The following is an 18298-nucleotide window of genomic DNA, read 5'->3' as shown; positions in this document are numbered from 1 at the left end:
TTATTCTGTGCATTAGACATTTAAATACATGACTTAGTTGAGCCTTTTTTTAAAGGCCATGCAATTTTATCTTTTATTGTAAAACATATGCATGACTTTTTGAATGTCAAAATAATTTCAAGGACATCAGTAGACATTTCTCAAAAGAAGACATACAAGTAGTCAACAGGAATGTGAAAACAAAATGCATGCTCAACGTCAGTAACCATCAGGGAAATGCAAATCAAAACCACATTGAGAGATCATCTTACCCCAGTTAGAATGGCTATTATTAAAAGGACAAAAAATAATTTATGTTGGTAAGGATGTGCAGAAAAGGGAACTCTTTAACACTGTTGGTGGAAATGTAAACTAGTACAGCCACTATGTCAAACAATATGAAAATTTCTCAGAAAAACTAAAAATGGAACTCCCATATGATCCAGCAATCCCACTGCTGGAACTGTAAGTCCATTAAACCTCTTTTTCTTCCCAGTCTTAGATATGTCTTTATCATCAGCATGAAAATGGAGTAATACACAGTATATCAAAGGTGTATCTACACCCCCATGTTTATTGCAGCACTATTCACAGTAGCAAAGATACAGAATCAATCTAAGTGTCCATCAACAGACGAATAGATAAAGAAAATGTGGTACATATATACAATGAAATACTATTCGACCAAAAAGAAAATATAAAGTGTTGTTTGCAGCAACATGGATAGAAATGAAGGCCGTTGTATTAAGTGAATTAAGCCGAGCACAGAAAGACAGTGTCACATGTTCTCACTCAAATGTAGGAGCTAAAAACATTGATAGCATGGAGGCTGAAAGTAGAATGATAGATACCAGACACTGGGAACTGTGGCCAGGAGCAAGGGAGGAGATGAAGAGAGATTTGTTAATGGATGCCAACGTACAGTTAGACAGAAGGAATCAGTTCTAATGTTCCACAGTAGAGTGACTGTAGTTAATAATATATTGTGTATTTCAAAACAGCTGGAAGACTTGAAATGTTCCCAACACATAGAAGTGATACCTACTCAAGGTGATGGATACTCTATATACTCTAACTTGATCATTACATTCTATGCATGTAACAAAATACCACATTGTCACATAAATACGTACAAATATTATGTATCAATGAAAAATATTTCAGAAATTAGCTTTATTTTTCTAATTATAAAAGTAATACAGGTACATTTTTGAAAAAATTCAGAATTCATAATGTTATAAAAAGAAAGTGAAAATCACCATTAATCCCACCACTTCAAAAAGTTAGTATTGTCAACATCTTTGTTATATCCTTCCACTTTTCTCCATTCATACATGTTTGTATATTCATATATATAAAAATATATATGTTCATACATACAAATGTGAGTACAGCATATATCATTTCATTTTCCATGTTAAGTACACAGTTGTATTAGTTTGTTCTCATGCTGCTGTGAAGAAATACCCAAGACTGGGTGATTTATAAAGAAAAGAGGTTTAATTGACTCACAGATCAGCATGGCTGGGAAGGCCTCAGGAAACTTACGACTGAAGGGGGAAGCAAACACATCCTTCCTTATATGGCAGCAGGAAGGAAAAGAATGAACAAAGAGGGAAAAGCCCCTTATAAAACCATCAGATCTTAGGAGAACTCTCATCATCACAAGAACAGCAGCATGGGGATAACCACCCCCACTATTCAGTTACCTCCCACAGCATGTGGGGATTATGGGAATTATAATTCCAGATGAGATTTGGGTGGGGACACAGCCAAACCATATTAGCAGTCAAGGGTTACAGTGTATTGGCTAGATGGTATTTTACTGTATGGCTGTTTTATAACTTATATAACTAAATTCCTACTGTTACATATTTCCATTTTGCTCTATTATAAACAAACCTGTAACAAACATATGTATATTAGTTCACTTATTTTCTAATGATACATTTCTAGAAATAGGAAAAAAAAGAGTCAAAAGAATTAACATATTGAACTTAAATATATTTAAATCTAGTATATCAATTAATGTCCAGTTTTTATTCCTTATATCAGTATGTGGATGTTCATTTTCTTCTACCTTGTTAATTCTGGCTAAAAATGATTATCAAACTTTATCAATATGACAGGCAAAAACTACATACCCCCTATTTTTAAATTTGCATTTCTTTGCTTACTAGTAGTTAATCACCTTTTCTTATACTTATTGGCTATTTTTAATGTTATTATACTCATTTCCTAATTTTCTATTGGCATTCACCTTTTTATCTATTACATATGTTTTAAATATATTCTCCAGTTTAACAATCACATGTGTATGTTATTTGTTATACCAAGTTTTTAAAATGTGTACAACAGAGTCAATCATTCCTTCCTGGCTTCTAACTTTATTCACAGAAAATGCTACTTAACTCTAATATTATAAAATTATTGAATTTTCTTCTAGTACATGTTTTCTTCTTGCATTTGAATCCTTAATTCATCTGGAATTTACTTTATTGGAAGAAGTAAAGTTAGTATGCAAATTTGCCCACGAAATATCAAGCCAATCATTTGTATTTTTCTCACTGATTTAAAATGCTGCCTTTAATATAAACTGGCTTTTCAAATATATTGAAATATAATTCCTTACTTTTTGTTTTCTTGACTTTATTTTTATGTAAATAGCATGCTGATTTATTATTATAGTTTTGTATCTTATGTGTGAATGCATTGTATGGCAGGTGTTTTCATAATTTTTTTAAGGTTTCTGATTATTTTCATATATATTTTCTTCCAAATGAACTTTAGAATTAATTTTTCGAGCTTAAAACATTATTCTTTGTAATGTGTGTTCTATGGAAAAAGAAATTAATGTTTTTATAATATTTAATCTTTCTAAATACATAGTACATCTCTCTTTTAGTAAGTTATTTTGATTCTTGATAGGGTTTAATAGTTGTCATATTAGTTCTATGTATTTCTTGTTAAGTTTATACTAAGGAATTTGATGTTTTTGAGATGCCATGACTGAAATAATTTAGTATTTTCTAAATGGTTTGTGTAGACAAGAAAATTTTTTAAAAATTATATTTATTTTGTAGTGTGCTAAGTCACTTATTCTACTGTTCTAATCATTTTAGTTGATTTCCATTGGTTTTCATGATAGACATTAATTTGATCTGTGAATAATGATAGTTTTGCCACATATTTTCCAAAAATTATAGCTCTTATCTTCCTAATTGATTTGCTAGCACTTTCTGGGTTTTTGCCTTGTTTCTACATTTGGAAGAAAATTTTCTAGTGATTTAGTGATTCACCATTAAGTTTGATCCTACTTGTTATTTTTTATTCATAAATTTGTTTACATATAGATATGCTATTGTAGACATAGATATATATGTAAACACTGTAATCGGATAATTATTTTTTTACTAATTTTTCCTTTACAGTTCAAGAATGAATGTTGAAGTTTATGAAATACTTCTTTATCTAAAAGTATTGTTTCAAACTACTGAAGCTTAATTAAAATATGGTGTTCATGGATAAAGTGTACCCCTGAGAACCCCAAGTTGAAAAGCAGATCTCAGTAATATACCTCTTATTATTCAGTTGGATTCAGTATCTGCTAAACTATCCACATTTAAAACATACTCATTTCCGTTCTCATTTGCTACCTATTTAATTTCACTTTAACAGGTCCACTGAGTTTGTTTGAATGTGAAAGAGGGATAGTTCATTTATCATTAAATGATATTTTTTTCTGAAAATTATTTCTCTTCCCATTCCTCAATATTTATCTCAAAATCATTTAAAAGAGCATTTTTATTATAGCCATCCTGTATCTTGATTCTGCCTCATTCCTATGAGAAACACAAAAACAATACAGGGATACTTTGAGGATCTTTTGTTTGCCTCAAATAAGAAAATCCCTTCATAAATTAAAGTGTGCTAAATTATGAAAGATGCATACATTAAAATTCAAAGGTTAAAAGTAGAAAATGTATACATGAAGAAAAACATTCCAACACCTTGCATTGAATATAACTTTGTTTTGTATGTTGCACCTAAAGGCCTGATATGGAATGAAACTTCTATTAGCTTTGTTTTGAATAGAGGATGATATCCTAAACATTAGTGATGCTGACACTGATTCAAACTGAACTGCTTTCTTAGCTGTTGACCTGTTTCTTTCATTTGAATTAAAATCGAGCCTTTGAGTGTGAAATTTATACTGTGTTGTCTCACAGGCTGTGTCACACATTATCTTTATACTTGTCAAACATTGAAATTGTCATGACAACTCTGGGAAGCTATTACTATTATTATCCCCATTTCACAGCCAGGAAAACTAAAATACAGAGAGATGAAATAACTTGACCAAGAACATGTTACTAAGAGGGTCATCCCTCAGGTTTATGCCCAAATCTGAGTGATACCAAATCCAGCATCCTTTCCATTACACTTGCTGCCCTATTTATGCCCCTTCACCTATTTCTATCCTAACTCACCTTCTCTTCCTCCCTTCTTTTGTCCCTTCCATGCAGACCCGTGACCAAGGTGTAGACTAAGAAGTGGAGTCATGCTTCACACGGCCATATCATGCTGGCAGCCATTCCTGGGTCTGGCTGTGGTGTTAATCTTCATGGGATCCACCATTGGCTGCCCCGCTCGCTGTGAGTGCTCTGCCCAGAACAAATCTGTTAGCTGTCACAGAAGGCGATTGATCGCCATCCCAGAGGGCATTCCTATCGAAACCAAAATCTTGGACCTCAGTAAAAACAGGCTAAAAAGCGTCAACCCTGAAGAATTCACATCATATCCTCTGCTGGAAGAGATAGACTTGAGTGACAACATCATTGCCAATGTGGAACCAGGAGCATTCAACAATCTCTTTAACCTGCGTTCCCTCCGCCTAAAAGGCAATCGTCTAAAGTTGGTCCCTCTGGGGGTATTCACGGGGCTGTCCAATCTCACTAAGCTTGACATTAGTGAGAATAAGATTGTCATTTTACTAGACTACATGTTCCAAGATCTACATAACCTGAAGTCTCTAGAAGTGGGGGACAATGATTTGGTTTATATATCACACAGGGCATTCAGTGGGCTTCTTAGCTTGGAGCAGCTCACCCTAGAGAAATGCAACTTAACAGCAGTACCAACAGAAGCCCTCTCCCACCTCCGCAGCCTCATCAGCCTGCATCTGAAGCATCTCAATATCAACAATATGCCTGTGTATGCCTTTAAAAGATTGTTCCACCTGAAACACCTAGAGATTGACTATTGGCCTTTACTGGATATGATGCCTGCCAATAGCCTGTACGGTCTCAACCTCACATCCCTTTCAATCACCAACACCAATCTGTCTACTGTACCCTTCCTTGCCTTTAAACACCTGGTATACCTGACTCACCTTAACCTCTCCTACAATCCCATCAGCACTATTGAAGCAGGCATGTTCTCTGACCTGATCCGCCTTCAGGAGCTTCATATGGTGGGGGCCCAGCTTCGCACCATTGAGCCTCACTCCTTCCAAGGGCTCCGCTTCCTACGCGTGCTCAATGTGTCTCAGAACCTGCTGGAAACTTTGGAAGAGAATGTCTTCTCCTCCCCTAGGGCTCTGGAGGTCTTGAGCATTAACAACAACCCTCTGGCCTGTGACTGCCGCCTTCTGTGGATCTTGCAGCGACAGCCCACCCTGCAGTTTGGTGGCCAGCAACCTATGTGTGCTGGCCCAGACACCATCCGTGAGAGGTCATTCAAGGATTTCCATAGCACTGCCCTTTCTTTTTACTTTACCTGCAAAAAACCCAAAATCCGTGAAAAGAAGTTGCAGCATCTGCTAGTAGATGAAGGGCAGACAGTCCAGCTAGAATGCAGTGCGGATGGAGACCCGCAGCCTGTGATTTCCTGGGTGACACCCCGAAGGCGTTTCATCACCACCAAGTCCAATGGAAGAGCCACCGTGTTGGGTGATGGCACCTTGGAAATCCGCTTTGCCCAGGATCAAGACAGCGGGATGTATGTTTGCATCGCTAGCAATGCTGCTGGGAATGATACCTTCACAGCCTCCTTAACTGTGAAGGGATTCGCTTCAGATCGTTTTCTTTATGCGAACAGGACCCCTATGTACATGACTGACTCCAATGACACCATTTCCAATGGCACCAATGCCAATACTTTTTCCCTGGACCTTAAAACAATACTGGTGTCTACAGCTATGGGCTGCTTCACATTCCTGGGAGTGGTTTTATTTTGTTTTCTTCTCCTTTTTGTGTGGAGCCGAGGGAAAGGCAAGCACAAAAACAGCATTGACCTTGAGTATGTGCCCAGAAAAAACAATGGTGCTGTTGTGGAAGGGGAGGTAGCTGGACCCAGGAGGTTCAACATGAAAATGATTTGAAGGCCCGCCCCTCACACTACTGTCTCTCTGTCAATGTTGGTAATCAGTTAAGACAGTATGGCACGGTAAATTACTAGATTAAGAGGCAGCCATGTGCAGCTGCCCCTGTATCAAAAGCAGGGTCTATGGAAGCAGGAGGACTTCCAATGGAGACTCTCCATCGAAAGGCAGGCAGGCAGGCATGTGTCAGAGCCCTTCACACAGTGGGATACTAAGTGTTTGCATTGCAAATATTGGCATTCTGGGGATCTCAGTAATGAACCTGAATCTTTGGCTCATGCTCACGGACAATTATTCAGCATTTTCTACCACTGCAAAAACAAAAGAAAAAATAAAAAAGAACAACCTACAGTGTAGGATTTACATATTAAAAAGACACATTTGTCTAAAACATACTCTACAGAAAAATTTGTATCTATGATTATCATTTGTTAAAGCCTTGCATCATACCATATTGTTGGTTCAGTACCACAAAGAGATCAATATATTCTTTTCTTCCTTTTTTGAAACGTATATGCTGTACATGTTTTAAAGCAATATGAATGAGAGGTTGTGCTTTTAGTTACTCACCACTATAGATCCAAGTGTGATTTCACCTTCCGTTACCTACAGATAACCCTGAGACTAGATCCCTGGAGTTATGGGCAGAGATATTTTGAGAGATGTGTTTGTCTGATGTAGGATGCCAAGAAACAGGACCCAAGGCAAAACTGCTCAACTCTGTTAACTTCTGTTACTATAAATAAAGGCATGTGCCTAGTTTTGATACAGAATGGAATATTTTTTATACTTGTAATAATATCACACTGGACCAGTTTACTGTAACAAAGCCCTTGGTTTCTCCAGAAGGTGGTACACCACCAGATGTACCTGTAAAATGCAAGGTAGGTGTTAATAATGAAAATGATTCATTTAATCACTCTTTGAATTTACTTTCCACAGTCACTATTAGCGGGTTAATAGAAAATGGAAGAAGAGGTAGTGGTTACAAATAACCATAGGATAATATTCACCAATAGCTAAGATCAAGAATTCAGATGTTCAAAAGCTCTCTGAATAAGAAAGAATTCTTCTCAGATGCCAACACAAGCCAGGGTGATATATACATAACATGATGTTAATGCAAACAAGGATTTGTTTAAAACATGATAACTGCCTGCATGCTAGATTGCTGCTAGTCAAGGGAACATCTAGCTACTGCCACTATGTTGTCTACTTGAATACTGTACACACAATATTACCTTGAATAGACAACTTCAGGGTTTCTTCCTGCTTCCTTACCAATTAGATTTTGGTTTTTACTTTGAAAATTATCTTGTATAATAAAGAGGAATTTGTCTTGTTTTCTAAGAACTGAGAAAAAACAAGGTGGATTAAAAAACATTTAGTGATTTTTTTTTCTCCACTGAGGAAAAAGCAAGGTTATAGCCCTATAAATATGTTAAGTTGTGCTAATTTTTTTTCCTCTCTCTGACCCAAGGATACTTGTCCAATTCAGTTTGTATTAATAACTGTTACTCAAAGTTAAACATCCCAGTTTTTAAAAACTGATGTCATGCCATGACCACCAGTGATCTGGTTCAGAGCAGGCATAGTTTCATTTGGCTAAATGTTCAGTGAATGACTTTCAAAGCATATGGTTATGTGATCTGAGAAAGCATTGAATGTGGACTGTGTTCATGCAATGTCAAATATTTAATCAGCATAGAACCGATAGGAAATACCTATACTTTTCCCATTTCAAGAGGGATCAGAGAATAGGTCATGTTTTTAATAACATGTAAGCTGGAGTAGAAACTCTCTGGGGTTTGCTTCTTGGCATATTGGATTGGTGGGTTGACATTCAAAAGGCTGGCTTTTTTTAGTCTGAAATTTGAAAATTTGAAATTTTGAGGAACTTCAATAAAATTAAATTGACCCCAATAAAAGTAGGATAAGCCCAGAAATTATTTTTGCCAATCAGATAGCAACAGAGTTAAACCCATTTCTCCCCTAATAAAGGGTTGAAAGTATGATGAAAGATTGAAGAATTGCCTGTTCAAGTCATTTTTCATTTGACTTTTCTGATGATTATTATAGATCTTTTATTTATTTATTTTTTTTATTTTTATTTATTTATTTATTTATTTTTTGAGACAGAGTCTCGCTCTGTCGCCCAGGCTGGAGTGCAGTGGCGCGATCTCGGCTCACTGCAAGCTCCGCCTCCTGGGTTCACGCCATTCTCCTGCCTCAGCCTCTCCGAGTAGCTGGGACTACAGGCGCCCGCTACCACGCCCGGCTAATTTTTTTTTTTTTTGTATTTTTAGTAGAGACGGGGTTTCACCGTGGTCTCGATCTCCTGACCTCCTGATCTGCCCGCCTCGGCCTCCCAAAGTGCTGGGATTACAAGCGTGAGCCACCGCGCCCGGCCTTATAGATCTTTTAGAATTTTATTTTCCATTTGTGCCAAATACCTTATACCAAACAATGCAAATCAAGCTCTGCTGCAAACTCTATCACAAATCCAGCTTGTGTGCAAATGGAATATGGGGTCTTTCAAATTTAAAAATGAACAAAGTGTTAGAGATTTCAAAAAAATTTCCAAAAGTTGATAGAAACTATCTTTATTTTGCAGCATTGTGTGAAGTGTAGTATTCAACTAATTGTCATAAAAGAGAAACATTGAACAATTAATAAGAGGGCTTTGTGATTTTGACTGCTCTTTTGTCAAAATAAAAGTTGACCAAAAACAGCTGAGTGAAATGAAATTGGACTAAAACGTACCCATCCATGAAAAAGATTTAGTTAAAAGGTTTCGTTATTATTCATCTTATTGGAAGAAAAGAGAATGGATTTTCTCAGAGGTCCCATACTCTGATTTATGGAATAATGGTTATTTATTTCTAAGCATTCTTCCAAAAAAGTCCTGTTGACCAATATATCAGGGAAATGCATTCTGTAACCACCGTTAGAGATTCAAAATCTCTATGAGCCTAATAAATCCTCCGAAAAGTCCTGTAAACAAGAATCCTGTTTAATATTATCTTCAGGCTTCACTAATTTATATGAGCAGAAAGCACTTCTTTTCATGCCATAACTGTTAACATTTTCAAAAACTACAGCTCCACAGAACCCAGATTCGTCAACTTCAGAGTAGTACTCTTCTGAAGTATTCCTAAACCTAATGCTTCTAATAAGAGTAAAATTACTGTTTGAATTGGCCTCCGATAGACCACCAAAAAAATATTGCCTGTGTCAGTGCTTAGATCATAAAAGTATATTGACCAGATATTTTCAGGGGAATTGACTACTTTTTGCCTGAAGCATCCATCATAGTAATGGATTAATAGGTAATTGAATAGACATTTAATTTTCTACACTCTCACTATCTGAGCAGATCTTGGGTTCCTTTTTGTGCGTGCAAAGCTCTGGTATCCATTGACAGAAACGCTGGTGCTTTAGTACTCAGTTTCACAAAAGGATTCATGAATTTTCCCTCATGGCTTCTGATTACCTCTTTGTTTTATCAACTAGACCATGGTAGAGCATAACAGCTCATACCAGCACAGGGACCAACTTACTAGCTTAAATATGACATCTCTGAGTCATTTTCTTCCCAGAGGCTTTGTTTCAAAGTATCCCAGAAAGAAATACTGTTGTTTGACTCAGCATTTCATTCCAGTTGATTTTCATTCCACTCTGGTTTTGCTCAACCTTCTCAGCAATCTTGCTTGTTACTGACAACTCCCTAGTAGGAAAAACACATTCAGAAGTTGCCCTACGGTATTTAGGATGGATTCTTTTTTCATTATTCTGTCAAATATTCTGTGCTCCTCAGTTCTTACAGGAGTCCAGAAGTTGCAATCTTCTGTGACAATTTAAAAAAGGATTGTTTAAATGTCACTTGCATTGAGGCCTGACTTTTGTCACTTTACTCTGGTACAAACACATGTATTTTTATATCAGAGGAACAAAAGAGAGAATGTGATCTTGGAGAAATAAAATTGAGTAGAGTCCCATGTAAATTAACTTCTATTTCCAGGGTCTCTCTTCATCTCTGTGTCAAGACATTTGTTTTAAATTCAGGGGATGTGCTCCGAAGCCATTCAACACTGAATATGTCGTGAGGCTTTCTAGGAAAGAAAAAAATTACATAATTTTCAGCTTAGAAGCCTAAGACCAAACATAAAGATATATCAAGTATTTAAGGAAGGTTGGAGGGAGACACTTGACCCATGTTAATCCTGTTTTCTTTCTTGCCAATTTTTATAGTTATCTCCTACCTGAAGAAGAATCAGAGATTATGTTCTTCCTTGACTTTCACTGGTGTCCTTTTTATACCTTTTTTCTATGACCCAGTCACCTATATCTCACATGAGCTATCCCAAATGGATTCTGTGGCATCTGAATCTAGTAACAAAACCTTTGGGACCAAAGGCATTCCTTCTACTCAGCACTTAGGTAAAGACTTACTATCTCTATTACTACAATTAACATTCCCTGTTTGTTAGATTCATACATCATGTGCCTGGTTATTTCCATTGATTTTCCACCATTGGCTTTGGGAGCTCCTTTTAATTCCTTTCAGCTAGAACCCTTGATGTTTTTCTGACTGAGGAGTTTGGGGATTATTCTGCCTTTGGGTGTAGAAAGGTTTGAGGAATGAAATATTATTTGATTTGTTTGATTTTTGAATTTTCTATTTTGGTTAGGCAACAGAGGGTGTTTTCTGGTACTTTGGCAAACACTTGACATGAATCTCTCAGTGATGCTCCCCTTTTCACCTTCAAAAGCCATTCCCAAAAGAGCCTTCTCATTTACACTCCAGCTGGGAAAGGACAGCTTTACAACATAGGTCTACAAGATAAAGTGATAGCTGATTGCTGTGATGTTTAGCTCAATTAACCTAATAAACATTGGGTCCAGGGGCCGTATGTCTAGGCTTGCAAGGATTAGCCAAGTAAACAAGGTTTTAAATCAACAGTTAATGACATGTTTTTGACTCTGAAAGTGGTTTGTCTGTTTGGAGAACAGTGAGTGTAACTGCATGTTTTCTCAAAAAATGGTAGGGACTAGAACTTCCTTATCTTGCGTGAGACTTTTAACAAATGGTCTAGGATGAAATGTGTCCAACAACAACAAAATACATAATTAAGATGTTTGTAAAAGGTTTATTTTTCTAAAATAGGACTGGGGCTGATGTTACTCTTTCCAAATTTGGGAGTTTGATCAGGACAAGCTTGCATGTGCCCCAGACTGCCCTTTCTCAAGTTTACCAAGGTCTTTAATACTTCTTCTCCCTCCCTGACCCGCTTCTCCCTGGAGAACATCCTGAATAGGAAGGAGAAAAAGAGCAGGAACTAAAGTCCCCTGAGACAGCCCACAGAAGGAGAAAGGCTTTGGTATTCCCCCACATTCTTGCCTCCTTTTCCTGATGCAGCAATTGAAATGATCCTTCACTCTCTGCCTACTCACCACTGTCACTTCTCAGCTGCTGCCATCCTCATCAATGAACGTTCTCTCCAGGGATAAGTCTTCTTTCATTGGTAACTGAGATTCTTGGGTAATTGTTAAACTGGAAATTGCTTTAAAAAAAAAAAAAACCCTCCAGCTATCTCATATAACACTTTAAAAGTTAAGACTTACCATTCACATAATCACAAGCTGACAGCAATCTGCAGGTTGAGTGATTCTAATTTTTTTCCTCTCCCTTCCAGAAGCAGGTGGGTTGATATAATGCCAGCCTTAAATAGAAAGCTTTATTTATAGCCTTAGCAGAATGAGAAAAGAGCTGGCATAATCAGGAGAGTACTTCACATTTTAAAGAAGACTTTACCTTTAATATGCAAAATAGTCATTAGAAGACAACAAAAATGCAAATTTATGTTTTACTAAATTGCTTAACTATATTCCAATAAAGTTCAAAAGATAACTGTCCATACTGAATATGGGTCAGAGTCAAAGACTTTATGCCTGTTCTAAAAGGACCAAAAAAAAAGCAGAAATTTGGTTGCCATGTTAATTTTATTTTGTTGCACACCTCCTATTCTAAATTGCTTTAATATCTTTACACTGCAATATATTGAGTAAAGTCAACTATACAATATAATCAAATAATAAACAGGAGATTAATTCAGACTTGCAAAAAAATTTTTTCATTCTTTACAATGTATGTCCAGCAGCAAACTGATATATATATATATATATATATATATATATATGTATCTGTGTGATAACAAGAGATTGGAATTGGCATGAACAAACTTTGTATAGAGGCTATTTGGAAGAAAACATGCTGTTTTTCTCCCCAGTTATAAAATCAGGTATATCATAAACACCTGAGTTGCTTCATACACAAGACAGTTGTCTTCAGGTTTTTTCCATATGGTATAGAATGCCCCAAATCATAATTAATTTCTATTGTTTATATATACACATATAAATATGTGGGGAAGGGTGGTTAGATTTTTTTGTGTTTAAATTATAACTATTTTAAAAGTTGACAAGCCTGAGCAGGAGAAAAAGAGACAGAATGTGTATCTGTGTTTTCCTTTAATGTCTTTTATCAAAATCCTATTTTGAGAATATCCCATGATTGAAAGTTAATAACCAAGAACCTAACAAAACTTTTCCTAAAAAATGCCTGAAAGTTTTTGTTTTCAAAAAATTAATGCTGATGACAAAAGTATCTTGATTTAGCTTTGCATCTCATTAGCTATTGGTTAATTGTTATGGGCATGTTTTTTTTAACATGTAAAAACAAATTAACTTATTAACATGTAAAGTAAGTTAAGAAAACATGTTTTCTTTGCTGATGAAAGGGCTTAAGCATCTGACATCTCAGTTAAAGTCATTGAAATATTAATAAGAAATGAAATGCAATATGAGACAATCGGAGTCATAAAAATATCTTCTTATTGAGAGAAGTAGGTTATATGAGTCTCACAGGGAACGTGAGATATCACTGTATTAATTAGTAATCCCCAATACTGTCAGAGATGAAGCAGGTCCAGTGGAATCTCATTCAAATGCTAAGGTGAGTGGAGACAACTCAGAGAGGAATCAAAAGACAGGCTTATCCAGCTACATAAATTTACAAAGGGGTCATAGTTCAACCTGCTGGGCATCCAAATTTATGTAATATCAACCACACTCTAAAGATATTCCACTTTAGTGGAGTTAAATCCTGTATCACTTGCAAAAGTATCTCAAATTCATGTGACTTAATTACATAAGCAAGTAATGGGCATAACTTAAGGCATAAGATCTATTTGAGCAAGAACTGAAGGGTTCAGCAAGCCGTACATACAACACCACCATCTAGTTTTTCTTTCTGAGTTAGCCTTCATTCAGCCAAATGATTCAAAACGTTGTGTCAAGTAGGAAGGCACAAAAAAAATAAAAAGAGAAACATCTTTATTCTTCAAGCAAATTGAAAAAAGGGAAAGAGAAAATTGTCTAGTGTTAAAGAGGAAATGAATTGAAAATTTTTAAACTCCTCTTGGGCTGAGAGTGAAGGTGCCCTCTCTTTACCTTTCATACTTGAGGGAATGGGCTTTAGCGAGATGTGTTCAGGCAGGTGTCATCATCTAGGGTATCATCTTTACTCCCTGTGGCTCATTAGATGGCTTCCAGTGAAGAAGGAGGAGGCAGAGAAGGAAGCAGAAAGCTGACAGTCATGGTACCTGGAAGTCACATTGTTAGATAACAAGAAAGTCTGGGATTCATCTCAGGAAGCAACAAACATACAAATACTGAGACTGTTAGCAAGAAATCAGAAAAGGTCCCTTTGCTATTTTTTTTTCTTTATTTTTTTTTTCTTTGAGATGGAGTCTCACTCTGTCAACAGGCTGGAGTGCAGTGGCGTGATCTCGGCCCACCGCAACCTCCCCCTCCCGGGTTCAAAAGATTCTCCTGCCTCAGCCTCCCCAGTAGCTGGGATTACAGGCACCCATCACCACGCCCAGCTAATTTTTGTATTTTTTTAGTAGAGACAGGGTTTCACCATGTTGGCCAGGATGGTCTCGATCTCCTGACCTCGTGATCCGCCCGCCTCAGCTTCCCAAAGTGCTGGGATTACAGACATGAGTCACTGCACTCGGTCTGCTATTCTTTAATTGCAAAATGAAAAGCTTGCCCCTAGAGAGAGAATTTCTTGAAAATTTTCTGTCAATGCCAGAGCTGCTCTGGTCAGAGTCACATCTCTAACAGTGGGCTTTTATTTTATGCTACTAAATCAGTAAGACTAAAACAAAGGGCCATTTCCCATAAACATAGTTTTGAATGTGTTGGGTAGACATCTTGCCAATCAATATTAGGAATTAGCTTGTCCAGTAAACTCACCAATCAGGGATAAGATGGTCCCAATACTTCAGGACTTGTACTTAAACAATGGGAAGAAGATAATATCATGAAGTCAAAGCTAAACATACTTTTAACTCAGTGGCCTGGCTTCTGACTCGGCACCTTAAAGACTTTCTGGTCATGTATTCTTTCACAAATTTAGAAGTTCATCATAGTTTTGTGTTTCTGTTTCTGTTTTGTTTCTTCTTTCTTTCATTTTTCTGTCATGAGCATACTGCCCTTGCTAGATGGCTGTTAATGTTTTTGTGTTGTTTGATACAGTCGAAATAAAAATTAGGAGTTTCTACCTTCTCCCTTTAAGGCAGATAAGCTTGTTGTACAACCCTATATTCTTCTCTTAATTACTTCATTATCAGACCTAAAACACAGGACATGAAGATTAATGTGGAATAAAGCCAAGTTAAGGAGAAAATTGAGAAACCTGAGGGGAAATTTGCCTACTATTTCTGCCACTGATTGGTGGAAAATCTGAAAACACTGGCTTCTAGGGCTTGTCACACTGGTGCCTTTCATCAACTCTTATAAATAACTAAATGCAAAAATTATGACCCTCTATCCAAAAAAAATGTGTTGGGAAGGAGATCCCTTATTATAGCTATGCAGGTATTGTTTTATTCCATAACGCTGTCATTGGCAAATCAGGACATGTCAATAAATCTCTCAAAATAGTATATGTATATTAATGGCAGAATGACACGTATATACATATCTATTACTAAGAACCATCTGGAGAAAAAAATTTAAAAATAAAAAAAAAGATAAGGCAGATGGAAAATATGTGGATTCTCCCTATTCTGTTTGCTAATAAAGAAAACTAAGAACTCACCTGAATCACCCCAGAGTCAGGGTCTCAGAGATGAAAACCCAAGGAGAGTCTCTGCAAAAAGAACAGAGTGCGAGAGAGGATACCTCTTTGATTGAAATACCTAAATCTTTTATGTGATTGTAAAAGTTAGATCTATAGTGAATAATTTTGTATTGCCACATTGGGAGATAAATTTGTTTACCAGATCCCCATCTAAGGCAGAAGTAACATTTATGTGAACCTTTTCTAATGACAGCATCACTATTCGTATTATTTCCAAGCACAAGAGAGCAAGTATGCGAGTACCATAGCACAGAGACAATTCACTACATCTAGTCTATTCCTTTAGCCATGGGCTATTAGCTGGATGTACAAAAGACTAATAGGTTACATCCATTCTATACATGCAGGGCTCTCATAAAAGTTAAACAAACACTTCTTCAAACCCACACACACAAATCCACACTGTGGCATCCAGAGTTCCTTTAAGCCTCACGCTGTATCAGTACAAACATCCTACAGGGAATTAATTCACTGAGCACAGAACAAATGTGTAATGCAAAGAGATTACCAAGTCACCTCTACCACCTTGATTTATATAAGCTCTTCTATTTTAGCAACACCTGGAGCATCCAGTAGTCTGTGCTTCAGTGGTCTCAAGAGCTCTTCATGGCACTACTGTAAGAAAGTTGCTGGCTTTAATGCAGGGCTGGTTTCAATATAGGGCAGCTGTTTTCTGCTGTGAGTCTTCTGGGGGAAAGAGAATGGGTTCACAGAAACTGAAAGTAACTGAAAAATGTATCCTGGCTGGTGAGTGTAGGGAAGAGTAGTTCACTGTTCTGCTGGTTGAATATATTTTCAAAAGAACATTTAATAAGAATTGGAGAACACAAGCATTTCAAATAAATGGCAATGATCATATGAGCATATATAAGAGAATTTAATTGCCGAGGAAAATGGATGTTTATGCATATCACATTGCCTCTAATATTGATCTTGAGTTGGTTTCCAAATTGATAAGTAAATACATTCTATATTGAAAATCATTTTAAATGTCTATATCTTTTAAATATTGCCAATAATTAGCTTAAATACACGCCCTCAGAATATTCAGGAATCTACTCAGTTCTTTCCTTCCCATCCTTGATTAGAAGTTAAAAATCAGATTTCTCTAGCTTTGTCTTAAAAGATACAGAAAATTTAATTTTCCACTTATCCAAGCACAATCTCCTTTCATTCATTTACTCATTTAATTATGCAACATCTGCCGAGTATCCATTATCATAGTAATCGAGCTGCCCATCACTGAAGTTGTTATCAAACTGTGGTTCAAACCTCAATCCTGCGTTTCTCCACATTAACTCCTTTGGCTTCCATATTGATTGCAACTTGTGTCTCATTCTGTCATCTAAATCATGTGGTTTAGAGATAGGCCTTAGTGTCCACCTGGCCAGGCACAAGTCTGGCGTTAAGGACCTACCTGCTTTAATGATCCACTCTCAGGGAGTCAGAACAGTTAAGTACTAAAAAGACAAGGATCTGGAGTGAGAGTCCCTAGGGCTATGTCACTGGATTCATGTTTCTTTATGGGCAAGCTACTTAACATCTCTGCATCCCCATCTCTCAAAATAACCATAACACTACCTACCTCACAAGGGTGCTGTGAGGCTTACCATGAAAAGCATGAGGAAATGGTATACAGAATTGGGGACCTAGTAGAAAGGTGCGACAGGATTAGAGTAACTAGATGTCATTGAGTATGAACCCTGCTTTCCCTGGGAGCCCTAGGTTTGCCAGAATATGTCTAATCTCTTTACGGCTAGAATCTAAAATGGTGTTGGCCATCGATTGGCTTAGGTTATCTTTAATGTCATTGACTTTTACAAAATTCATAACACCTCTTTCTCAGAGAGATGCTGGATTGGAAAAATTATTAAATTAATTTTAACAAAGGAGAACAAAAATGATTCACTTCCAGGTGCTGGGTGTAGGGGAACAGTTGTTTATTTCAATATGAAACAAGAGTTTGAATGGGTATCTTCAAGGGGATGCATTTTATTGGAGACATTTATTGCCTGGGGCTTTCTGTTTTCAGTCTGACTCCCCAGCTTTCTGTATCATTGTTTTCACATACATCCCCTTTTCTCCTTTATTGGAAGAGAAGCTATAATTCTCCTCATTTCATGATAATTCTTTTCAGTCTGTTTTGCTCAAAGGACAAATTCTTTTCAACAACTATTGTAATTATTTTCTTAAAGGGCCATTTTTAATTGCCATATTGTTTAGCTAAGCCCTATTGTCTTGGTGTCCTTCAAAACTGTCAGTTGCTTTAAAATATAGGGGTGGGAGGGGAAGCTGATAAGCACATTGTTGTAATTGATTTGTATGTTTGAATTGTCTTATCAGAAAACAAGGTTATGAATTTCATCTGTTGAGACACAAAAATAAAATACTTTCTTAAAAAATTGTATTTTGTTCTTGAATGTTCTAAAACAGCATTTATGCTTCTCTTCATCTTTTTAATATTTCATTAATAGTGTTGCATTATTAATCATATAATAGAAGCCTATCCTTCTCCTACATCTCTTATTATAGCTCAGTCCTTTACTACATAAACTTGGGAAACAGTAAAATAAGGTTATTCAACATGTAGAATTGAAGCAAATCATGAAGAGCCCATTCTGAGGGGTCTGCATTTAAGGCTGACCGTGGAATGACATTGAGACAGATAGATGGCTGTGAAAAATAGGACACTCAAGGTCTACTTTTCCAATGGAAAATATCACCAT

At 36.6% G+C, this 18298-nt stretch overlaps 1 protein-coding gene across 2 annotated transcripts in view; it reads left to right on the top strand.

Annotated features, from left to right (window-relative positions):
- Positions 1–17976, top strand: part of LINGO2 (leucine rich repeat and Ig domain containing 2) — a 370915-nt gene extending 352939 nt beyond the window's left edge. For both annotated transcript variants that reach the window (XM_055272396.2, XM_055272391.2), the window contains 2 exons: positions 4506–7245; positions 10613–17976. In XM_055272396.2, the coding sequence (XP_055128371.1) occupies positions 4541–6361 (1821 nt within the window). In that variant the 5' untranslated portion in view covers positions 4506–4540 and the 3' untranslated portion in view covers positions 6362–7245; positions 10613–17976. The remainder of the gene's footprint in view (positions 1–4505; positions 7246–10612) is intronic.
- The last annotated feature ends 322 nt before the right edge of the window (positions 17977–18298 follow it).

Source organism: Symphalangus syndactylus, chromosome 3 (genome assembly GCF_028878055.3).
Source record: "Symphalangus syndactylus isolate Jambi chromosome 3, NHGRI_mSymSyn1-v2.1_pri, whole genome shotgun sequence".
Taxonomy (NCBI): domain Eukaryota; kingdom Metazoa; phylum Chordata; class Mammalia; order Primates; family Hylobatidae; genus Symphalangus; species Symphalangus syndactylus.
This window is presented reverse-complemented; position numbering and strand designations above follow the sequence as displayed.